The sequence below is a fragment of the Rhizopus delemar genome, genomic scaffold (assembly GCF_000149305.1).
Source record: "Rhizopus delemar RA 99-880 supercont3.13 genomic scaffold, whole genome shotgun sequence".
Classification (NCBI taxonomy): Eukaryota; Fungi; Mucoromycota; class Mucoromycetes; order Mucorales; family Rhizopodaceae; genus Rhizopus; species Rhizopus delemar.
Window position 1 is genome coordinate 410,690 of NW_027137839.1, and position 23,628 is coordinate 434,317.

Here is a 23,628-nt window from a genome sequence, read left to right on the forward strand (position 1 = left end):
GTTTTTGTCACTATAACGATATGGATATCACCTTATTTCTGACAATTACTCTCTCTTTAATGATATAGATCTAATCGATATCTTGAAATAATCAACTTGGGATTATACATTACATAATCTCAAAACTCCTGAAGGATAATGATACAGATCAACACCATATGAGAGAAACCGGAGTTTCAATCAAACCTTTTACACAAAAACTTCAGCATGTCTTCTTCTTTCGTAACAATCAATGAATACATCAGCTTAATGGGTAAATAGCCTGTCAATGCTCTGTGGAATATATTTGATAAAAGTCTTGAAAATACCTTGTCTCATTTTGTATGGTTCCATTTTTTACCAATCGGGAAATCAAACTTTTTATCACGCCACAACAGTTTGAAGCAATAAAAATAAGCTCATTGTTCTCCAACTGTTATCTTTTCTGCTTTATTTTTAATTCATCATGGTATCCCCAGTTTCATCCAAGTATTCCATCTACCAAACCGATAGCAAAATAGTAAACACATAATAATAACTCAAGGGTGCATTATTTAACGCTTTATTTATTGCATAGAGAGCAGAGGGCATCATCAAAGAGAATGCACCAATGCGTTTAAGGATGGAAGCATTTGTAAAAGATCTTCAAAAGAAAATTTGTGAGGGTATTGAAGAAGTTGATGGTAAAGGTAAATTTGTTTGCTCGACTTGGGAACGCCCTGAATTTGGTGGAGAAGGTCTGACATACGTTCTGTCGGATGGCGACGTGATGGAAAAAGCTGGAGTTGCTGTCTCGGTGATCTACTCTGAGTTGACACCTGAAGCTGTACGTCAAATGCGTGAGGATCGTGGCAAGGATATTGATGCAGAAGGCGTTGTTCCATTTTTTGTCACTGGCATTTCACTTGTTATGCACGCTAAAAACCCCAATGCCCCCACAGTTCATCTCAACTACCGTTACTTTGAAGTGATGAACTCTGATGGTACACCCAAACTCTGGTGGTTCGGAGGAGGCGCTGACTTAACACCAGTATATTTGTATGAAGAAGACGCAATTCATTTTCACAAGATATATAAAGAAGGCTGTGACCTGTTTGATAAAAGCTATTATCCAAAGATGAAAAAAGCCTGCGACAGGTACTTTTTAAATATCCATCGTGGTGAATGCCGTGGTATTGGAGGAGTGTTCTTTGATGATTTTAATTCTAAGCCAGCAGAAGAAATATTTTCCTTTGCTAAGGAGCTCGGCTATCGTTTCTTGCCCTCTTATGTCCCTATCCTGAAGAAACGCAAAGATATGCCATTTGACGATGAAATGGTGCGTTGGCAACAGATTCGCCGTGGTCGTTATGTCGAATTCAATTTGCTTTGGGATCGTGGCACGAAATTCGGGCTCTCCTCTCCTTGTTCCCGTGTTGAATCGATTCTGATGACTCTTCCTCTTACCGCTCGCTGGGAATACATGCATGAACCTGAACCTGAATCTAAAGAAGCTGAGCTCCTCAAAGTACTCAAAAATCCTAGGGATTGGGTTCCTTTATAAGCAAAAAAATCATTTGTTAAAAAAAAAAAAAAAAAAAAAAAAAAAAAACCAATACTTGATCATTTATTGCAATGTTTGTACAGAAAACAAGACAAAAAGTTACATCCATTTTTACTATAATACATCTATAAAGCTGACTTCATATTTTAATTAACCTCCTACTGTTTTATCTATTTCTTTATTCTATCATTTCTAATGTAATCCTTCCCTTCAGCTGATCTATGCTTGATATACCCACTTTGATTATTTCTCCCGTCTCAACATTTCTCTTTAATTTCTCTATACGTGCACGTATACCTAAATCCAGTAACGTTCCAGTAGCTACCTCCATCACGCCGCCCAGTTCAGTTTGGGCAATTTTGCTTGGTAAACTGACAATGCAGTTCCACTCCATATCGTGCAAGAAGCTATCGGCACTCATTCTGTGAAGTAGATTGACTACCCAGAACTGAGTAGACTGCGTTTGTAAAGCAGCTAATCGCTTTCCACGCGTTTCCAATTCTGGAATCATCATGTCGAGATGTTCTTTGCTAAAGGGTGCTTTTTCATTCAGCAGATGTGCTTTCAATTGCCAGTGGACCAAAACATCCGTAAAACGTCTTAAAGGAGAGGTAGCCTTTGTATAACCATTCTCGATACCCATTGTCACATGAGGCTGATCTGGTATTGTGCTTAGAAAAGCAGGAGGAAGAATTTGTACAAACTTGACCATGTCTTGATATTTCACCCAGCCTGTTTCAGGATCTCGTGCTGCAAACAATTCTTCTCTCAAGGAAAGTTCTTCTGGAGACGCATTGGGGTTCCAGTTCTGGCTACGGAATAATATATTTACGTTATTTTCCTTTGCAAATAAGCTTGCGACTCGACCACCGATGATCATTGTCTCTGCAACCATTTGACGCGCAGGAGAGAATTGGAATTTGTCTAGACTGACACGCAAGGGAGGTAAACTGGATACATACTCTGGCTTTGTAAAGTGAAGTCGAGGTAAATCCAAGGGTTCCAAAAGCCCAATGGATGGTGAGGGTTGGCCGAAAAAGAGAGCGCCATTACGAGTACGTGCCGATAGATGCTTGTTGGCTAAATCAAATATATCCAAAAGATCGTTTTCATAGTGTGCCGAAACAGTTGACTTTTGCTTGCTACTTTTCTGGACGTTGGTGGTAAATGCAGCATCAGATGGATGAGAAAATGTTTTTGAGGAGCTAAACAAAGGATCATGCACCATGGTCACTTTTTTAAGGAGGATCTCATCCAGGTCATCATAATATATCTTGTTTATGTTTTTTACTAAACTTGGGCGTACTTTATAGTCTAGTAAATTGCCTTGGCTGTCTATTTTGGTACTAAATGACATTGCGTACTGAGAGCCTTTTGCATTTTTTTGAGCTGTTGATCCCAAACTGAACTTTTGAGATGACAAGGCTTCAGGCAACATTGGAAAATGACGTTCTGGTAAATAAAGCGTTTGTACCTTCTGTTGTATCAGTTGAGAAAGCTCATGCGTAGGTGAGATATAGGTCGTAGGATCTGCGATATGAACATGCAACCAGGCAGCATTTTCTTCTGGAATTCTCTCAATAGAGACGCCATCGTCAATCTCCTTGGCTGAAGGATCATCAATTGTATAAACAGGTAGTTCGCCAAAGTCATGTCGGATCGAATCGCAAGGATCATCCTTTTTGAGTCCTTTGTCGTTTCCAGATAAAAACGCGGTCGCATACTGATGCATCTTTTTATCATTTTCCTTTGCACGATCCGTCCAAAAGAATTCTTCAGCTACAGCGCCATCTTGAAGCAGGTAAACATTATCCCACGGTTTAAACATACCTATCTCTTTAAGAAAACGGATGGCCAAAGGTTTATCGAAGAATAAGTTATCATAGTATTTTAAAGCTTTCAATATGGTCGGGACAAACACTTCATAAGGAGAGGCAGTGATCACTCGAGGTGAGCGTATCCAGTTGGTAATAAAGTCAATAAACTTTTTGTCTGTCGCAGTTAATTTGACGTATTTGGGTACCATGTCCAGGGCTGATTGGGAAAAAGTGCCTAAAACTGGATCCGCATGTGCATTGTAAAATTCTAAAAGTGATTTTGCACGAGATAAGAAGTCAGAGTAGCTTTTGTCCCTTGTTCGAATGGAAGTAATGATCTGTGAAATCAATCCGCTGTCTTCTTTAGATCGCAATTTCCACTCTTCTGAACCTATTTTACTGGTTGCTGGTGTAAAATGAACATTGTCAGATGCGAGGTGAAGGAAAGTAACATGACGCTGAAGAGATGTTGTGTCTGCAGATCCAAACACAAATGAAGTCAAATTATCCAACGATATAACATCAGATCCTGGTTGACAGAAATGCTCATAAAGACTTTCCAACTTTTCATGAGCTAAAGCCTTGTTCAGTCTCAAAGAGCCCTGATACTGATAAATGGCTCGACTGTATTCTTTTGGGACATTTTGAAGAAGACCTTGTGAGTCAATGTTGTTGAGATCAAGTCTTTCAGAGCATATTTGTGACACCTCTGGTAAAGTATAAAAGGAAGGAACAATAAATGCTACAGAATCACTTCTCGCTGTATATCTCTTTCCATTTCTCAATAAAATAGTTAATTGCTGCAAATTACCACTTGATCGTTTTTGTCCAATGACCATACCACTATATTGTCCATTACTATAAAAAAAACATCATGAATCAAATAGATCAGAACTAAAGTCCATTTTATTAGTAATACCTGAATACTTCAACATAATCTCCTATATTAATGTTGGGTATTTGAATAATATTTTTTGGAATGATAGCAGCAGGATCTAACACGTTCAGTTCTGGAGTATCAAGCTCAATAATATCTTTTGCTTGAAACTGTACGATTGGTGGAACCAACTTTGCAGAATGCTTTTGTCTGTAAATTAAACAAGAGACTTGGGAACATTTTACAGAATGTCGTAGAGCTCGACGAGCCAGTAGCCTAAACATATTTTAAACAGAAAAGCCTAAAAAATTTAAGGTTGAATAGGCTGTAATTCAAAAAGGACCACAGCTGTAAAGTCACGCATCCTCTCTCCTTATAGATACTATCATTCTTTGTTTCATTTACTGCATTTGATATATTACTTTTATAGATGAAGGTGGATTAATGATTTTTCATAAAATAAATCTTTAAAAAGATACAAATAAAATATGTTTCAAAGATATACAAAGCGTTTATATTTTATTCGGATTTTATAAGGGATTTGCCTTGAGTAGTGACTTCACCATCCGGTTCAACAGATTGGATATGAGGATTACGTAAAGACATGGCACTCACAGATTCATCAGGAACTTCAATAGAAAAACCCTTGATAGCCGAGTTATATCTGTGAACAAGTTTGGCACCAGCAGCTTCAGCAGCCAAGATTTGCTGTTCTATAATATCATGAGGAGTGTTGTTCTTGAAAGTAACAATCAAATTAGTAGCTTTTTTGAACCATATTAGTATAATGCCTGCTGTTTGCTCATTATTGTTAATACTTACATGGCATGATATTGTTTAATATTTTGTAATAAAAAAGAAAAAAAGCCATAGGCTCTTTTATAGTCCCAATTTAGTGTGGCCATGTAAATTTGACTGCCAATCATTTTATTTCAACAGAAAGGAATAACCGTAACGAAATTATGCATTAGATAAAACACAAACACTATTTGTGCTTTGCATATAAAGAAACTAAAAAATATATGCGGGCTCTTTTGGTATTCTTAAATGCACTATGTCACGTAATTAACCCATCAATAACACAGCTATATTTCGAAGCATATAAAGATTATTTCTCTTCAAGAAACATTCTCTAAATACAATGGTTCAATTTAGGTTATTGTTGTGAGAATCGTCGTCTGAAATGCTTGAAGGAACAACAGAGTAGCTATGTCTTTCTCTCTCTCAAAAAGTTTTGCGCAAAATTATTATCTTTTTTTCTTGTGAACAAATATTGTAATTACTAAACTGAACGCTCATTTTTGTTGTGAAAACAATCATGAAAATCATACTAATAAGGAAAAGCAAGAGCTGTTTGACAAGAAAATTAGTAAAGAACCATTCCATCTTCATACTATTACTGTTTACAGTCTTTTTTTGGATATGTGCCTTCCTAGAGAGACAAGAAAAAAAGATTATAATACCTGGAACTGATTATATTATAAAATGTCATATGTGATATAATAATATACAGAGGGGCAAAAATGGTATCTGTTTTAATTTGAAGGTTCAGTTTCTCAGCTTGTTCCTTAAAGTCAACCATTATCTCCAAGTCGTCGCAGACAGGAGATACCACCAAACAATTAGAAGCATAGGATATATAATGTACTTTAAATAATACAAGCATAAGTGAAAGGAAATCATCTTTTAAACTGCTCACTTGCAATGAAAATAATCAAATCACGAAAGGTTAACAAGGCCATACTTAGCAATAGTTTTATTAGATACTGATTATGATTTAAAGAGAGTATATTAATCTGTGATTAATTTTAAATTCATAAAAAAAATCAGTATAATATATTCAATGTAATAACGATTAGGGATCTGGCTTTTTATTAAGAAAAGAACATAGCTTCATTTCAATATGCTTATGAATGATTTTGAATGATTTTGTACGAAAACTAGATCCACTAGTGCTTGTTGCGGTAGTCAAGTGACCTTTGATGTTTCCCAACAACGCCATCCAAAAACTACAATTTTAATATTGAAGTCCCGATAACCGTTTTGTTTAATTGACCTTTGTATTTTTTTCAATCAGTCTTTAGTAAATAATAATAATAATAATGTCAAGCAGTAGGCTAGCAGATGCGGAATTAACACAAAAGGTAGAGAAAAAAAGACAGTAAAAAAAAAAAAAAAAAAAAAATGCAAACACAATCCTTTAACATCAACTCATTTTCTTTTTTTAAAAAAAGTATAATCAATATAAAAACGAGCTTCAACAAATCGCTCAAAAGATTGGTGAATTAGAATCTGAAGTTGAAGAGCACAAGTAAAACACAAAAGCAAAACGGTGAATTATGCCTAATCTATTGAAATCTTAAACCAACGCGATATTTTTTAGACTTGTTATTGAAAGCATCTCATCACTTGAGCCAGATCGAAAATGCTTTCGAATGGTCGGGGGCGTATTAGTTGAAAGAACAGTCAAGGAAGTGTTACCTGCTTTAGAAACAAACTATAGTGGTGTATGTAGCAAGTTTAAAACTTTAAATTTTGTTGACCATCTTCTTTAGATTAAGCAAGTAATTGACTCACTGTTGCAATCTTATAAACGTAAAGAGGAAGAATTCATCAATTTTCAAAAGAAGTATAATATCCAAGTAGTGTCCAAGCAATAAACTATGTAAAGAGAAAAGTATAGCGTATACCTAGTTTGGATACTCTCAATTTAATGTATTGGAATTAAATACAATCCGCAATCAATTGTTATTTCACAAAAAAGGGGTCGATAAATAAGATGCAATTGTGATGAGAAGCAACTTTGTAAGCTATTTGACGAAAGAGCAATATAAATGAATGCCGACAACTTAAAAAAGCTTACAAGTGTATGCGGAATAGAAAACAAGATTAAAAAGGGGAGTTAATATAATAGACACCTATGAATTCTTGATGTAACATTCATATGAAGAGAGATATGTTCTACCAAATGAGTGGATTCATACAAGGAACAGCAAAAGAGGAGATAACTTAATTACCTGTTTGAAAGCATGAATCGCATGACCGCATTCGCATCACCCATTTTAAAGTCCACTGCGTGTGAGTCTCTAATCAATGCATTTACCTAACCTGTGCACCTTTTATATTTTTTCCTTTATTTCCTTTATACACAAAACAGCATAAATAAAAGTAGATAAGGAATGAACCTTGGAGATAAAAGCAATAATGAGATACTTTTTTTGAATTTCAACCAAGAATTTAGTTGTGTGTCAATTGGCACAAAGAGTGGTTATAGAATATACAACTGTGATCCTTTTGGGTGCTGCTACTCAAAGCGTAAAATTAAAAGCAACAAACAAGTGTAAAGAGAGCAAATATTTAACTAAAAAAGTCCTTTTTGTATATAGAGCCTGGTGGAATTGGTATTGTGGAAATGTTATTTTGTACCTCACTTGTTGCTCTTGTAGGTGGTGGAGAAACGCCTGCGTTTTCACCGAGACAGTTACGGATCATAAATACAAAAGTATGCAAAAACGAACAGTAAAGCTTTCTCTCTTATACAGTTTTTTATTGTTAGAGACAGACAACTATTTGTGAGTTGACGTTTCCAACAGCCATTCTTGCTGTCAAAATGAATAGAAGAAGACTGATTGTAGTACTAGAAGAACAAATTTATCTATACGATATCAGTAACATGAAGCTCCTTCATACCATCGATACAAATCCTAATCCAAATGGTAATAAAGTACACAAACAAGGATATTTAATATTAATCTCTCTGTACATGATGATAGCTATTTGTGTTTTATCACCTTCAAGCGAAAATTGCTTCATTGCTTATCCTGCGCGTTCTGCTAATTTACCTTTCTCACCTAACAGTGGACCATCCAACTCATTACATGTATCGGGCGATGTTGAATTGTTTGATGCTCTTGGTCCGCAAACAACAAATATTGTACAAGCTCATAAGAGTCCTGTGAGTTGTCTTTCTATGAACTCTGAGGGTACATTATTGGCTACAGCAAGTGAGAAGGTAAGATGTCAATGAATGTGGTCAAGAGAGAATATATCTCCAACCTTATCTCATAGGGAACCGTAGTTAGAATTTTTTCAACGTTAGATGCAACAAAAATCTATCAATTTAGACGTGGGAGTTATCCTGCAAGGATCTATTCAATGTCATTCAATATTGTTAGCTCTCTTTTGTGTGTGTCTAGTGACACTGAAACTGTTCATATATTCAAGTTGTCAGCTAATAGAAATAAACGTGGATCTGGAAATGGCAATAATACCTATGATGATGAGATGAATGAGAAAAAACCCACTCGAAGAAGTAGCGTTGGGTAGGAAGCCATGTACAGTAAAAATGGCAATGATAAACTCATCTTATTTTATACAGCCAAATGATTCGAAGGTCCTCAACGCATCTTGGTCGTAATATTGCTGGGAGCGTTGGATCTTATTTGCCAGATGTTATCACTGAAATTTGGGAACCCACTAGAAATTTTGCACAGCTTAAATTACCGAGTGCAGGCATAAAAAGCTTGGTAGCATTAAGCAGGTATATTGAATAAGGAGTGTTTAAAGGTTATTCACTATCTTCAATATATAGCACAACGCCTCAGGTGATGGTTGTTACATCAGAAGGATGCTTTTACCAATATAATATCGACTTGGAGAATGGCGGCGAATGCGTATTGCTTAGAGAAGACAGGTAAATAAACTATAAATCTATTATCTTTTATTAACCCAACAGCAACATGCAAGCCTGTTGGAGTCTTCTGATGATGTTATTTCCCCTGATTAAATAAATATTTTAGTTTTATTTGGTGTCCTACTATCCAATCAAGCCCCTCTTTTTTAAAAAGTGCATAAATCTGACTTTAAACATTGATGATCAAACTAGGAATGCTTTACTGCTTTATATATGTTTTATATAATAGCCTTAAATTGAAATATTAAAGACATAATCTTACAGCATTGTATCAATTATTTACTCTCTATTAAGCATATTATCGAAAAATGGCTAGACATAGTAATAATAAAGAAATATGGATCCATTCCATCAATCCTTCTATAGGCCATCAAATATTACGAGCCTGTGAAAGCGCTCCCTTCTTTCTTCTGACTTGTTGTAAGTGGTGGTTTTAGATTCTTTCATTTAAAGGCTGCAAGCGGTATTATAGCTTTAAAACTTGACAGTATTATTTAATAATAATTAAATGCCTGATTATATCGAATTTAATTTTGTCATGTTGGTTATTCTAAGGCTTCTGTTAAAGCTATATCAGAAGATGACATAACACCTTTTCTTTGTATCCTTTGGCATTGTTTTTTATGAATTACAAGCAGCAAGTAACAAACAGAAGAAAAGAAAAAAGGGCTTGACCCATCTAAATATAAGCACACTACTTAATAATCATCTTTTTACAAACAACAAATCTTTTAGTCTATTTAGTATATCTTTTTATAACTCCTTGACAGGTTGCTTTGTAATTGGGTCGATCTATAAAGCAATCATCAGGTTTACTACCTATATTTGTGAGCTACCCTTTTCAATAACCCCCTCACCCATTGCCATAAGCAACAGACGACTTGGCCGCTTTGATAACAGCATAACCAATAGTAGTGATACTCGACAAAGAAAAGAAGGCACATTAACTGGCTGCTTTACTGTCTGTAGTACCAAGATATTCAGCTTTAGCACTAGAACATAGTACGTGATGACTTGGATGAAAATCATTGATGAATGTTAAGAGTGATAAATAAGCAGAATTATTAAACTGTCTATACTGATCACTGTCACCCCATCCAATGGTCATAATTTATTTTAGCATAAATGCATATGCTGCGATAAAAAATAATAAACCTTGTTTTGTGTGAATAAAAAAAAACATGAATTATGTTTTTTCCAAATGCTTCTTTTTTTTTATTGGATTTGTTTGCAAATGGCCATTAATTATAGAAAGTTTCCCTTGAGCTTACGTTATCTTTAGAAGAAGGGATTAAAAGAGAAATAAAAAAAGCAAAGACTAAATATTTCTATTATAGTTTTCCACTAGTCCTGCTCATTACCACAAGTAACATTCGAAAAAAAGAAGGATTGAATAGGCAAAACTATTATATTAGGCATGACTTTAAAGAAAAAGTCTTTTGAGGCAAAAAAAAAAAAGTGATTTTATATAAGATTTTTATAAATAATTCAATGTTTTGGCTTTATAGCATCCATGACTCTACCATACAAGGAAGATGTTCGAGTCATCCTATTGATCTTTTTAAGAGAACCTCTAACTTGCTTTGATGTATGGTTTTCTTGCTTTTGCTCATGCAACTTCATCCAAAAATCCTTTAGCGGGTGATCTGATACAAGTGGCAGTGTAGATGAAGGTAGACTGTGTCGACGTGAAGATGGTGGTAGGGACAAGGCAATATTATCTTGAGCAGCTGTACTGAGAGGATAATTAACAAGCAAATACTGGTTCTCTAATTTGAAGTAACTCAAAAGCTGTCGTGTTCTTTCCAGTTCAGCTTCCAGAGCTTTATTGACTTGAACAGCATCCAACCACTCTAAATCTTTCTTCTTCTTTTCTTCCATCAACTCATCCATATCTGCTTTTGTCGTCAGTAGTTTATCTACTAATGCCATCTGTCCTTCGTTGACCATATCAAATTTAGATTGCACATGCTCCAACTCTTGGCAGAGCTTTTCACATTGTTGCTCTAGTTCAAAGTTTTTTACCTTTGTATCAACTAGATCAGAGTCCTGTTGATGATAGACACATGTATTCTGCAAGAGTTGACAATTCGAATCAACCGCTGCTTTTTCTTTTGTAAAATGATTCGTGTTTGAATGCATGTTATTTACTACGTCAAGATCGCTTAAGGAACCCAATGTCGGACTTGTATTGTCCAAAAGATATCGACGTTCAAGTTCCAAAATAGTCAACTTTAATGCGTCTCGCTCACACTCCAAATCTTCCTTGTCATACTTGAGTTCTCGCACTTTGTCTAACGCCCTTTGATGATCTCGCCTTAACTTTTCTAGTTCTTCTGCCATACTCTGATTGTCGGTGACTATACTTTTTGGTGTGAGTGGTAAAGAGGTGATCTGCATCGAATTAAAGCTGCAAAGCGAACTAAAACTTGTCCTTCTCTGTGCAGTCGCCTCTTCCTCAAACAGCGTCTTATCACAAGACCACTCCTGGGTGGAGACCGAGGACCACCGTTTTCTCAAGAGAGGCTGTGCAGGCCTTGTAGTGGCTGACGTCGTCTTTGTAGAATGTATTGTCGACGAAGCTCTCTTCATCTCTGCCCCCTGATTTCTCTTGCCCGTTCTTTTTCTTTTCCAAAATCCCAATTTGGCTGTCATGGCATGATCTGGTTTCTTTTTTTGCTCCATCGTATACTGCGAACGCAATGCATCCAATTTCTCCTTGTTGATAACGTGAGAAAGCGCCATGGCATCTCGAATGAGATGTCCGTAGTTGTGTGAATAAGGCAAACACAGTTTTCGAGAGGTCACAAAGTCCAAGATATCTTCAAATTCTCGCATCTCTCTCAAAATCGTTTCGGTCGAACGCTTTAGGATGGCGATAGCGATCCGCATGATCGTCTCGGCCGCGCCCTCTGCAAAGATGATATCGTAGATTCGGCTGACGAGATTGATGGGGAAAGCGTAGGCAAAAAGGGTCAAGAACCACTGGGAAGCATACATGGCTGCATGAATACCGTGTGTTTCAAAGTGGTGGGATAGGTCTGGAAGGATCTCGAAAAGAAGCTTGGAGAATTGGTAAAGGCGAAGCTGGAGACCTTCCATATGAAGTGTAAACATGGATCTCATTTCATAGGTTTCCATTAACCTAACAAAGACACAAAAGGATTGCGTCTCAGGCATCTAACATCACACTTTAACTTTCATCTAGGAACGAATTGAATAAGACTTACATTCATCAATAGAGGTCCTACTAAAAACGCGAGGCCTTGACAATAGCCTACTTCAGAATCATATAAACTATATGCCTCCAGTATCCGTTTCATAGAGATCTGCCCATTCCCATTCTCTTGCTTGAACATCTCAATACGAGGAAACGTCCTGGCGAGATCACGCTGAATGATTCTTTCATGAGGCGATTTCTCTTTACAGAGTTGACCATAGACTGTCTCTAAATGAAGTGAGGCCGATTTAGACATGGCCTGCCAGATCAAACCTCTCACTCTTGCAGGAATTCCAGAATGGAGCTTAAGAGACAAGAGGTGAGGTAATTTGAGCGCAACCTGATCCGAGTCCTGTATGACGGCTTCCCAAAATCCCCAATCGATATCTTCCTCTTCGTTGACGTTATCTTGAACAAGCCTTTGAAGGGTTGTGAAGTGAGCCCTTAGTTCGTTTGAGTGAATATAGATTGATTTGGGGTCTCTTTCTAAAAGCGTGTTCTGTCGTTCGATTTGAGCTAGTATAAACGCCGTAGAGTCCTTTTTAAAACGGGTTTTAGTCAAGCAGTAATGTTATTTGCTATTATTTTACTTGTGGCGGCAACCGCGCATTTTCTTTTTCAAGTCTGTTGAATAAAGTGTTTTCTGTGTTGTCTGTCTGTTGACTGTTTGTTACTCTTGACAGAGCATCATTAGATAAAAATTGAATATCTTTATGATTCGTGTTTGAGAAATGAAGTGGTGAGGATACACAGGATGTTACAGTTGACATGTATCAGATAGAGAATTGAATGAAAGAAGAGGGAAAAAGGAAGCGAGTGGGAAAAAGGGACATAATTCAGGAAGCGTAAGAAATGCAAGGGGGTTTTGCTTTATATTTACAAAGAAATAGAAAAGAAAGTGACAGGGTGAAAAAAGGAGGTACGAAAACGTTCCAATAGTAAATAAATTGAGAATGCAAAACAGAGTCATCGTAAAGAAGGCTCAGTACACTATCATAATTTCATAAAAGGGATCATCGAGACCTTATGACATTTATCTCACAAACAACGTTAGTTTGTTTATTGTGTTGAATGGATCACAACAAGGGCAATCGTAAGTTATGGACCAAGCTTGTTGTGTTTGTTGCTGTTGTCTACATTAAGCAGCATCTTTTTATCCTCAGTTTTCCAAATAAGATAAAGCTTTGGTGACAATATAATTATACAACACAAAGATTATGGTTGACGTATGACGTACACAAGCTTCTGGACCCATATTCACTTTTTGCTTGAGTATATGCAGTGTAACAATTCATTAGACATCTTTAAACCACCTTTTATAAAATCAACTGTTGTTTATGTACTAAAGGGGGTTTACATTTCATTTGTATGCTTTATTGGAAAGAAAAAGTTTCGTATGTGATATCTACAATGAAATAAAGATGAACAATTAAGCGTCAGGCATAAATGTGGATTCAACAATGATGCTAGTGACTCTGTAAGGATCAATGTTGGAAGCAGGACGACGGTCTTCCAAGTAACCCTTTCCTTCAATACCGACATGACGAGGAATACGGATAGAGGCGCCACGGTTAGCAACACCATAGCTGAATTGGCTAATGTGTCCAGTTTCATGTCTACCCGTCAAACGTTGATCGTTATCTTCACCATAAACAGCAATATGCTCATTGTGACGCAAGCCCATCTTCTTGATAGCCTTTTCAATGGCAACAATTCCACCTTTTTGGCGCATTTCCAAGGTAGAAAAGTTGGTATGGCAACCAGCACCGTTCCAATCGCCCTTGATAGGCTTAGGGTGAATAGAGACAATGATACCAAAATCTTCAGAGACACGTTCCAAGAGGTAACGAGCCATCCAGAGATGATCACCCATATCAATACCTTCACAAGGACCTACCTGGAATTCAAATTGACCAGGAGCCACTTCAGCATTGACACCAGAGATATTGACACCAGCATATAAACATGCCCGATAGTGTGCTTCAACAATGTCACGACCAAATATCTTTCCAGCGCCTACACCACAATAATATTTACCCTAATCGGTAAGTCAGTAAGGTCACATCCTACTTTCTTTTTATTATTATTTACCTGTGGTTCAGGAAAGCCATGCATAGGCCAACCATAAGGCTTTGATGTTTCGGGGTCAAAAAGCATGTATTCTTGTTCAATACCAAACCAAGGCTTAGCATCAGCATGTGTTTCCATGACTTTCTTGCAAGAATGACGATAGTTGGTAAGGTGAGGAGTGCCATCATTGTTAAATGTTTCACAAAGCACAATCTTGTTATTTCCACCACGGAAAGGATCAGCAAATAGAGCGACGGGCTTGATCAAGATATCAGAGTCATGACCCTCAGCTTGACCAGTGGATGAACCATCAAAGTTCCATTCGGATAATTCGTTGGCAGCTTTTGGAGTAAAATCAATTGTCTTTGTCTTGGATCTCAAGCCATTTTTGGCGTCGATCCAGACATATTCAACTTGAACATTGTCTCCTTGAGGAAGATCGAGGTATTTCTTTAAAAGTGTAGAATTTGAAACGATAGCCATCTCTATTTGTTATAGGAAAAAAATGCATCTTTTCATGCTCAACCTGTTTCTTTTTTATATTAAACCATGGATCATGTGATGTCTGTAAGCTAAATAGAGTAAATGCACCCCTCCTCCTTTATCTTTTGTAACCATAAAAAGCTAAAATCTTTTACCTATCTGCTTTGTATTTGACCCAATCTTGAATTGGCCCTGGATTTAGTATAAAAATAAAATAACATAAAAAACTTCCAAACAGAATCAGATGCTTTATTATTCCTAATAAACATACCTCGTCTATTTAAAGTGATGTACATATTAAAATAGATGTACACTTTTTATTTACTGTGTGTGTGTCACTTGTACAATCTTTCTTATCATTGATTTTTATTTATATTTATTGTGACTATGATGAAGAAGACGATGTTCTCTTCTTTAATGTTTTATGTACATTATATTTAACTATTATGTAAGAGGGTCCAAAAGTCAGGTATCATTACAAAATAAAGATCAATAGCAGATCTAAATCGACGACGATACATCTTTGGCGAAATAATAGTTGGATCTCTTTTGACTCCACCCAACATACCTGATTCTTTTACCCAACTCTCAAGTTTTTTATCCCAAGTATAAGTTCGAAAGAAGTCTGTAGTTGATTAATAACAGAAAAAGACAAATAGAATATACTTACCAACAATACCAACTATAATCTCGTTTCTTTCATCATCAAACCCAACTAAAAGTGAATAGTCCATCACATCAATTTGTACCAGGAATTGTGTATCATTGTATAACGAATCACTTAGATTATTTTTTGTATCAACTCTCATATAAAGTGGTGTTTTACTTATCACTAATAGATGATCATTTAGTTTGAATATAACACATTCTTCACACTCTTTACTTTCTACTAAATTTTCGTCCAAAAGGACTTCAATATTCTTTCCTGTTTTTGCCGCATATCGATTTCTTAATGATCCCTTCAAATCATAAACCTAGACAGGATATTTAGAATAAATATCCCATTATTTGATCGAATTACCATTTTGACCGAGTGTTCATAAAATAGATTTTCCATCACAAGAATATCCATCTTCATTGATTTACCACTCACATTGTTATAAAAACCAATGCGATAAAGTCCAAATATTTTACATAAAACAGTCGGTATCTATATCTGATTAGAGACCACACTAACTTAAACAACTTTACTTACTCCTTTGTCAAACACTTCATTAAACATGTACATAAAATACTTGTTTGCTGATCCAACAAATGCATCCATCTCAAATTTTGAAATTTGTTTTATCAAAAAGCGCTCATCTAACACAAAAAATTATTGCCTTATTGATTCATTCGTATCATTTTACCTTTTGTTTTCAGAAAAGTCGAACCAGATTTTCCTCCTGCTGTATCCCACACGCTACATCTAGCCAAGGATGAAATAAATGTTTCTCCACAACCGCAACTTTTTCTAAACATATCAAATTGTTCTGCGTAATATATTTTACATGTAAAGCTAGTCGATCCTCCTTTGAATGCTATGCACAGTACATCAGGTTTTTTTTTTTCAGTAAGGGACTTTTCCTATTTAATCTTACAAAACCGCCAAGGCCTTTCTGTTTCGCCTGTCTCGGGGAATATTTCAGAATAAAACAACTTTTCCTCAGTTGGTGTATCAGATACCAGACTTGATATTGATTCACTCTCTTGTCGATTCCCAACAACCCTAGACATCCTTGAAGCTTGTCTTTTCGCAAGTTTCTCTCGATAAAATGTACTTCCGAGCATATAAGATATAATACTACTTGGTTCATCTTCTCTTACAAGAATGTTTGAGTCTGCAAAAATATGCTCGGTAGGTGAGCTAGAGAGAGAGTTAGGTAATGTCATTTATATCATCTGTTACTCACAATGGATATTCTAAAGGGACTAAATTGCTAATACTTTTCTCTGCCAAGACATACGTGATGGCTTTCATGATCGAATTCTTTCCACTACCACTCGTAGACCAATCCAGATTGGTTGGCGTCACACCATGATCTGCACATATGGAAAATAGATGAGCTCGACAAAAGGGGGTAAGAGTACTTTATGCTTACCTAAATCCATGAGTGATGAATCAATGACTGCATCTGCCTTGGACTGATCTGCTTTTTTATCACCCAGAACAATCCCTGACTCTATGCTCAAGAACGGTAATGTGTTATTCGACATTTGCAGCTGATGTTCTCTATTAAATTGTCTAAGTTCCAAGATACTCGGTACGATCTCTCTTCCTAAACATTCGTCATATTCGTCCGTATGTACGAGTGAAAAGGTCGTGTGTTGAAAAGGTAAGCGTTCGTCTTGGTCATCGCCTTCTTCATCATCATCCGATACGTCAAATTTATCTTCATCAGACGACGACGAATCATCATCGTGTGGTATCTCCTTGATTTTTGTATACACCTCTAGAGATGCCTTACTCGGCAGTCTCTGTCGCAAATTTCGACCGTCGGATAGTTTCCTTCGGGCGATAGGCACAGGTAGGTGAGAAGGTAAATGACTGCTGGTTATTATCTTTGATTGAACCTTGTGATGATGTGGTAAACTAGGGGACGCGATCGGTATTCTTCCACCTCTGGGTAACTTACTATGTGACGTCAGCTGCTGCTCTGGTTCAGTCATCGTCTTTCTAGTTTTGTTGTAGTTCAAATGCTGTGATGCACTACTGTTGGTCGTACGGTGACGTTTGTTGGCATGGCTATGATGATGATCAGGAGGAATAAAACCATATCGGTAAGAAGAAGTGCTGAGTTTTTCGGGTGTCTTTTGAGATGTGTAAGGTGACCCACGATACGAACTTGGTTTGACTGTCTGCGATCCGTGAGCATAATCAGATGACAGCACATAGCTTGTACTCGATTCATAAAATGACCTTCGATTCACTGTCTTGGTAGATTCCAAAGCCTTGTGATGAGACAAACTTCGTTTGTGACGAGGAATGACGCCAGAGGAGGGTGAACTCTTGGATCGGCCCACGATTGGCTCAGGCAGCAATCCTGTCAGGCGTTGATAGGCAGTAGGCACTGTTTGTCGAATAAAGACAGATTGTATATTTTGTCTTTCACTGGATCTATAAAGTATGGGATCATCTTGAAACACCACAGTAGGAGTTGGTTGTGGTGAGGGGGTGCCTTCTGTAATTTCTGACCTCTCAAGGAACTTTTGCTGATGTTGCTCTTCGCCATCTTCTGATTGATCCACAGAAGAAGAAGCAACTTCTGCAGCTGCCGCGGCGGCAGCAGCAGCTGCTGCGACTGTCAAGAGTGTATTCTTTGCTGGCGTATCTTTCATGAGCTCTAGCGAAAGTCGTCGGGCCACACTTGGATCCAACGTCTCTTCCATGTCAAAATCATCAGCAGGGGAGATCTCTTGCTCAGAACTGTTTCTTTTTATTGTCGCATTCACAGGGATTGCGCGACTTGCGATGGGGTTGGTATTGCCTTTGTCTACCTGTGTATCCTTTAGAAACTTTTGATCAAATTGTTGAACCTCATTGAACCACGGAAAGGATTGTGTTGGTGACTCTCCCAACGCCGGTTGATCCTTCAACGCTGGATCTGCATGAGCCGGTTGGGATTCCTCTAGGGTGACATCCAGCAAAGGCAGATCAGCGGCTTCCACAGCTCGCTTTGTACGAAGGTTGAGATTGGACACAATAGGAGTAGGTGTGCTACTGTACAGCAAACTCTCAGCAGGAAACATCTTTCGCAAATGGCTCGTCGTCAACCTTCGGAGTTCTCGTTCGGGCCGAATGAATCGTCTAGCAAGGTCAATGTATTTCAAGTCCCATGTGACAGCATGATTTTGTAATTCGGCTAGGACATTGTTGAGCTGAAGCGTGTCTGTGGGTGAACTGGTTGCGTACTCTAGTTGAAGTTTTTGAAGCAGACTCTTTTTGTTTTTCATCGCCTCCTGGGACATGTCTTGCAAGTATTCTTTACATGTGTCTACCATGTTGGGTTGAACGATATCATAGGAAAATGCCTTATTTCTTTCAATGATGGAATCAAAAAATCGTGCAATCTTGGTACGGATGGAATCCAATGTTTCATCTTTGAGGGCCATCTGTTTGCTGGAAACAAAGCAAGTATGAAGAGGCGGTGGGATGACTTCAACCACTTTCACCATTGCATGCGTGAAATTGACTGTATAGTTTTGAATACGGAATGAAAGTGTGTGGTCTCTGTACAAGCCGTGAGGACACCCTTCTTCATCCTCTTCATCGTCAAGAAGAATAGAGGCAGACTGGTAAAACAAGAGCTCCAGGAATTTACCAAAAGAATAACGTTGTAATAGATCGGACATGGGTTTCCAACTATGCGTCACCTTGCACAGCTTGCAATAGGTACAGATAAAAATTGGGATTTTTTTTAAATATTCATCTTTGCCTATCTCTATCCTCTCTTCTATCATTTGTTCATCATCGACTTCATGAAACACCTGGACCTTGATTTGCGCATTGCCATGTGAGAATGTCACGTCATGAAACATCAGAGGAGATCCGCACATCTTGGAGGCACAAGGCTTGTAGGCCTCTTTGGCAGCGTTCAATATGTACTGTCCAAGGGTATAGTCACAACTAGGGTCATAATAGTGATATGGTTCGGCTACTATTTTCTGGCAAGGAATAGTATGGTCATCCATGGGATAAATGGTTCGGTGAACAAGAATTTCTTGGTGATCGAGAGGTGATAAGAAAGTGCTGACATCTCTAATGTACTTTTTAAAGTTGTACCAGTTTTGGATGTGCAAATCTTGGTAATGACGGTATTCAATATCATTCTCTAATTGTCCCTCAAATACCTTAAAGTAATCCAGCATTTGATTGAGATCTCTAGGGATAGGAGGCGGTGTGAATTTAGATGGATCCTTTGGCTCCTGCTGTTCCTGATTCTCTGCTTCTAGCGTAGTTCCTGTGATGGTAGGTCCTAATCGTTCGCGAATAATGGCAACCAACTTTTTCTGTGCATCTCTAAGCTTGATTAATATGTGAGGCACGGGCAATGTCACTCCGGGGGAGATTGAGAGTATTGTGTTTTGGTACTGTTTCAATACCGTGTTGATGGCCGTCAGACAGATATCATCATCCTCAATGATAATAGGCTCCTGCTGCTGAAATTTCTTTTTTGTTCCCGCTATATCGGCTGTTGTGCCTACAGTCATTTGTGATTCGGTGATCGAAAGGGCCGAGATGCTCTGCGAATCCACAGGCTGGATGTCAGTCACGGACCTTTCAGCAAACGAAGCCATCTTCTTCACCACCCTCTTGTCCTCCTCTTCCTCCTGCTGTTCCATTTCCGGATCTTCGTAATAAAGCCGATACCATCGACGAAGCTCAATAAAGTCCTTCCGCAGTTGAGCTTCAATAGTAAGGTTATTGACCACCTGGACCATAAATTTCATGATGGTCTTGATCACTGTCAGAGTCTGCTGCTCTCCTCCACGTAAAATCACTGTCGCTCCACGCTCCTTCGGACATTCATGAAAGAGCAAGAATGTCTTGCGACGGTTTGGAATCCATTCGTGCATGATAGTCATCGTCTCAAACAGTCGACATTTACCTGGTGCCACCGTCTTTGTGTTCCAAAGGTCGTTCTTATAATTAAAGATCGTCACATCTGCACAGCGAGCGATAGCATCTAACTTTTGTCGTTTGATCTTGTAAGCTACCACAATGTTGGCCTTGTTCAAAAGATCAATCACTGTACGAGGAGCATGGCTAGCGATAAGGACAATCGAGGGCTTGAGACCGATGATTTGGTCAACTAATGCGTTCATGTGGTCTCTTTCCCAGGCCAACAAGCGATCCAACTTGAGATACTCATGACGGTTGATTTCTCCACTAAAACCTTCGAGGTCAAAATTCAAGATCAAGATACGAGGGTTTTCAATCTTTCGTACCATTTGCTTATGAGCCACGTTTTTTGACAGGACCACACCACTGACTGAAAAACTGTCTTTAGGTAATCCTCCGGCAACCCTTTTTATTTTCACATAATGATTCATGTCAAACGTGTCTCGGATCCTAATCTGCGGCTGCACTTCATCCGCAATCTTCAATAGCAGTTTCATCATCGTTTCCTCCCAAGCATTGGGGTCTTTGATCAATCCTTCGGTTTCAATTTCCAAAAAATGCCGTAGCATGTTGCGCATCAGATGTAGAAAAGATTCATCCCATTGGTGGTGCGTCGTTACTGGATTGGATGAGGTAAACATAAGCTGTGCCCTGAGCTGCTCCAAATCAGGAGTGGTACAACGCGGACTGTTGTGCTGAGCATTACTGTTATCAATCACAGTAGCGGTAGGGATCGCAGTGGTATTTACATGCGTAGGGTTGTTACTGCTGCTATTGTTCGTCGTAAGAGTGGCAGAAGTAGCTGTACTACCTCCGTTGTCTGTTTGAGAAGATGTAGAGGTCTCCATCATAGCTTTGGTGATAGGTGCATTTCGCATGAGACTCGTGGTTCTTACTCTAGAATGTCTTATGGTTGAGGAGGAATTGGTGTTTGTGAGTATCGCTAAATTGCTGTTGTTATTTGCACTCAGTCCTTCCGTCAAGCTCAATCTTCTTCTCATGTTGGATCTTTCAGACCTCATTAGCCAAGGTGTCTTTGATGTTGTTGCTATAGTTGTCGCACTTGTACTTAAAAGTGGCGTAGGTGAACCTACATCCATCGTTGCATAGTCTTCAAAAAAAATATTGTTAAAGATGCCGGAATTTGGTCTTTCATTGCCACCACCGCCAGTCGCCACCGCTGCTGTTGATCCACCTCCTCCAAGGAAATTTAAGAGGTTTCTCGAATTTCTATCCCATCTTCTGGCATCCTCGTCTTCCTCGTAATATTCATTTTGAAGTACAGGTGTACCTGGAGCCTCATTTGGGATATAAGAATTACGACGAAAGGGCATGGGTGAATTGACCTGACGAGCCTCTAGGGCGGCTAAACTTGTTTCAATGCCTAGTGAGTTCATTGTGCTCGTCCGTGACCGTGGTGTGGTACGTAAAAATGTGGAGGTCAGTAGCTTTTTAATCCCGATATCCGTATCACTTGCTGTGTGATGAGAAGAGGTGGATAAAGAAAAGTGAAGGTCGAGATTAGGTCGTTGGACTTCCAGACTGTTTGTTCTCCTTTCAAATTCTTCATCACTATCTTGCTGCTGCTGTAACATAGAATCACCAGAATATGTTTCTTGTATGGAAATTATATCATCCATTTGACGATCTTCAAATTTCGTATAGCATTCGTTGCAGACGCGTAATAAAGTATGGCATGTATGTATGGTATTATTGAGACATTTTGAGCAAAATATTCTTCCTAAACAAAAAATGAGCTTCTTTCTTTTCATCTTCTTTCTTTTTACCACAAGTGCGACAATGATGTTTTCTTCGAAATAAATTAAAAGGAGAGTTACAGTCTGTACACTCTCTACACTGCTCATCCGGCATCCAAAAATCCTTATTGCTGCTATCAGGTTCTCCTCTTAATCTATTCAACATTCTACTGAGTGAGTTTGTATTTGAGACGGAAAAATTGGTCATGACTGATTGTGTATCACTATCACAAGAGGATGTCTTTGTTAACGGAATCATGTTAGTAGAGGATATATGTTCAGGTCTGATGGTGCTCGATGTGCTGGTACTTGCTTCGATAGGAAACAACGAAGGCTTATGTGAAGATATGAGAGATTCAGATAACTCCACTTCTTTTGTAGGAGTAGGATTAATGGTCTTTATGATTGGATTCTTGTCTTTACGTATGGGTATAGATACAGGCGTTTGCTTATTATTTTCAAATTTATGATCTGATATATCATATGTAATAGAAGACAATGTGTGCTGCTGCTGTTGCTGCTGCTGTTGCTGTTGCTGTTGCTGTTGCTGTTGCTGTTGCTGCTGTTGCGGTCCTGTCACAGCGGTTTTGAACTTTGAAAATATTTTTGAAATAAGACCCTCCTCATCACCTTCTGTGATTATATTGAAACTTGTTAGTGAACCGAGGTCATCTAACTGATTTGTCTTGTTCATTAAAGTAACAAAGTAAAAGAAAAAACAAAATAAAAGAAAAAAATAAAAGGAAAGACGCAACTTGCTTAATTTGTACCTGTTTGTACAACAATTCAATCATATGAGCCGTAATGAAGAAGTAAAAAGGCTTAGAGCGACGTTAAACTTAAACTTTATTGCACGCCCCATTTTATCTCACAACAAAAAACGCAAATTTAATTTTCCCTTCCGCTTTTCTCTCTTTTTCTTTTCTTTTTCTTTTTTTAGTGTTTAAAATTAACAATGTCAACGTAAATAAAGTTTTTTTTGTTAAGATTTTTTCAATGATTGATTATTTTATAGTGAACCACCAAAGACAACTCCTATTACTGTTTCTGAACTTAGAAAATACGATGGTTCTGACCCTTCACTTCCTATTTATGTAGCTATCAAAGGTGATGTATTCGACGTATCAAAAAACACACAATCTTATGGTCCTGGCGCTGGTTATAACGTGTTTGCTGGAAAAGATTCTTCCAAAGTAAAAGAAACACAAAATAAACACGTATGTACGGGGTGTCTCACGTTGTATATGAATAGGCACTTGGAAAATCCTCTTTGAAACCAGAAGATTGTATTGCTGATTATAGTGAACTTACAGAAAAAGAATTACAGACATTGGAACAATGGCATGCCTTTTTCTCTAAAAGATACAACATTGTTGGAAAAGTTGTGCCTGATAGTTAAAAAGGATTTTGTAATCCAAATAAAGAAAAATTATCACAACTCTTCATTTTTATTTTTTTTTTTTTTGCTAATTTAGAAAAAATCACCAGTTTAATAACGCAAAGCCTTACTTATTTGCAGGTCTTGAAGACGGTTTCAATTGGCCAAACCCCTTTATTTTGCTTTACTCGTACCTTCATTTTTTTTTT

At 37.8% G+C, this 23,628-nt stretch overlaps 11 protein-coding genes across 11 annotated transcripts; 5 read left to right on the plus strand and 6 right to left on the minus strand.

The window, feature by feature from the left end:
* Positions 1–445: 445 nt before the first annotated feature.
* Positions 446–1,522, plus strand: RO3G_14012 (coproporphyrinogen III oxidase, aerobic; the record flags this gene model as incomplete). The annotated part of the gene is made up of 2 exons (XM_067668596.1): positions 446–499; positions 557–1,522. The coding sequence occupies 2 exons, from the start codon at positions 446–448 to the stop codon at positions 1,520–1,522; spliced, it is 1,020 nt and encodes a 339-aa protein (XP_067524697.1).
* A 178-nt stretch (positions 1,523–1,700) lies between these two features.
* On the minus strand, positions 1,701–4,500 carry RO3G_14013 (uncharacterized protein; the record flags this gene model as incomplete). Its single annotated transcript, XM_067668597.1, has 2 exons — positions 1,701–4,197; positions 4,259–4,500. 2 exons carry the CDS (start codon positions 4,498–4,500, stop codon positions 1,701–1,703), a joined length of 2,739 nt encoding a protein of 912 aa, XP_067524698.1.
* Positions 4,501–4,735: 235 nt separating this feature from the next.
* RO3G_14014 (uncharacterized protein) lies at positions 4,736–5,045 on the minus strand (the record flags this gene model as incomplete). Its single annotated transcript, XM_067668598.1, has 2 exons — positions 4,736–4,980; positions 5,039–5,045. The coding sequence occupies 2 exons, from the start codon at positions 5,043–5,045 to the stop codon at positions 4,736–4,738; spliced, it is 252 nt and encodes an 83-aa protein (XP_067524699.1).
* A 1,273-nt stretch (positions 5,046–6,318) lies between these two features.
* RO3G_14015 (uncharacterized protein) lies at positions 6,319–6,876 on the plus strand (the record flags this gene model as incomplete). The annotated part of the gene is made up of 4 exons (XM_067668599.1): positions 6,319–6,360; positions 6,451–6,527; positions 6,600–6,723; positions 6,772–6,876. The coding sequence occupies 4 exons, from the start codon at positions 6,319–6,321 to the stop codon at positions 6,874–6,876; spliced, it is 348 nt and encodes a 115-aa protein (XP_067524700.1).
* A 519-nt stretch (positions 6,877–7,395) lies between these two features.
* On the plus strand, positions 7,396–9,070 carry RO3G_14016 (uncharacterized protein; the record flags this gene model as incomplete). The annotated part of the gene is made up of 8 exons (XM_067668600.1): positions 7,396–7,531; positions 7,603–7,718; positions 7,773–7,932; positions 7,990–8,228; positions 8,285–8,538; positions 8,595–8,756; positions 8,808–8,909; positions 9,016–9,070. The coding sequence occupies 8 exons, from the start codon at positions 7,396–7,398 to the stop codon at positions 9,068–9,070; spliced, it is 1,224 nt and encodes a 407-aa protein (XP_067524701.1).
* Positions 9,071–10,397: 1,327 nt separating this feature from the next.
* RO3G_14017 (uncharacterized protein) lies at positions 10,398–12,739 on the minus strand (the record flags this gene model as incomplete). The annotated part of the gene is made up of 3 exons (XM_067668601.1): positions 10,398–12,089; positions 12,140–12,548; positions 12,720–12,739. 3 exons carry the CDS (start codon positions 12,737–12,739, stop codon positions 10,398–10,400), a joined length of 2,121 nt encoding a protein of 706 aa, XP_067524702.1.
* Positions 12,740–13,558: 819 nt separating this feature from the next.
* Positions 13,559–14,682, minus strand: RO3G_14018 (uncharacterized protein; the record flags this gene model as incomplete). Its single annotated transcript, XM_067668602.1, has 2 exons — positions 13,559–14,167; positions 14,221–14,682. 2 exons carry the CDS (start codon positions 14,680–14,682, stop codon positions 13,559–13,561), a joined length of 1,071 nt encoding a protein of 356 aa, XP_067524703.1.
* Positions 14,683–15,119: 437 nt separating this feature from the next.
* Positions 15,120–15,706, minus strand: RO3G_14019 (uncharacterized protein; the record flags this gene model as incomplete). The annotated part of the gene is made up of 4 exons (XM_067668603.1): positions 15,120–15,307; positions 15,353–15,397; positions 15,566–15,656; positions 15,704–15,706. 4 exons carry the CDS (start codon positions 15,704–15,706, stop codon positions 15,120–15,122), a joined length of 327 nt encoding a protein of 108 aa, XP_067524704.1.
* A 542-nt stretch (positions 15,707–16,248) lies between these two features.
* Positions 16,249–21,681, minus strand: RO3G_14020 (uncharacterized protein; the record flags this gene model as incomplete). The annotated part of the gene is made up of 3 exons (XM_067668604.1): positions 16,249–16,528; positions 16,629–16,704; positions 16,764–21,681. 3 exons carry the CDS (start codon positions 21,679–21,681, stop codon positions 16,249–16,251), a joined length of 5,274 nt encoding a protein of 1,757 aa, XP_067524705.1.
* Positions 21,682–22,539: 858 nt separating this feature from the next.
* RO3G_14021 (uncharacterized protein) lies at positions 22,540–22,632 on the plus strand (the record flags this gene model as incomplete). Its single annotated transcript, XM_067668605.1, has 1 exon — positions 22,540–22,632. The coding sequence occupies one exon, from the start codon at positions 22,540–22,542 to the stop codon at positions 22,630–22,632; it is 93 nt and encodes a 30-aa protein (XP_067524706.1).
* A 364-nt stretch (positions 22,633–22,996) lies between these two features.
* RO3G_14022 (uncharacterized protein) lies at positions 22,997–23,440 on the plus strand (the record flags this gene model as incomplete). Its single annotated transcript, XM_067668606.1, has 3 exons — positions 22,997–23,004; positions 23,057–23,234; positions 23,294–23,440. The coding sequence occupies 3 exons, from the start codon at positions 22,997–22,999 to the stop codon at positions 23,438–23,440; spliced, it is 333 nt and encodes a 110-aa protein (XP_067524707.1).
* Between the last annotated feature and the right edge of the window lie 188 nt (positions 23,441–23,628).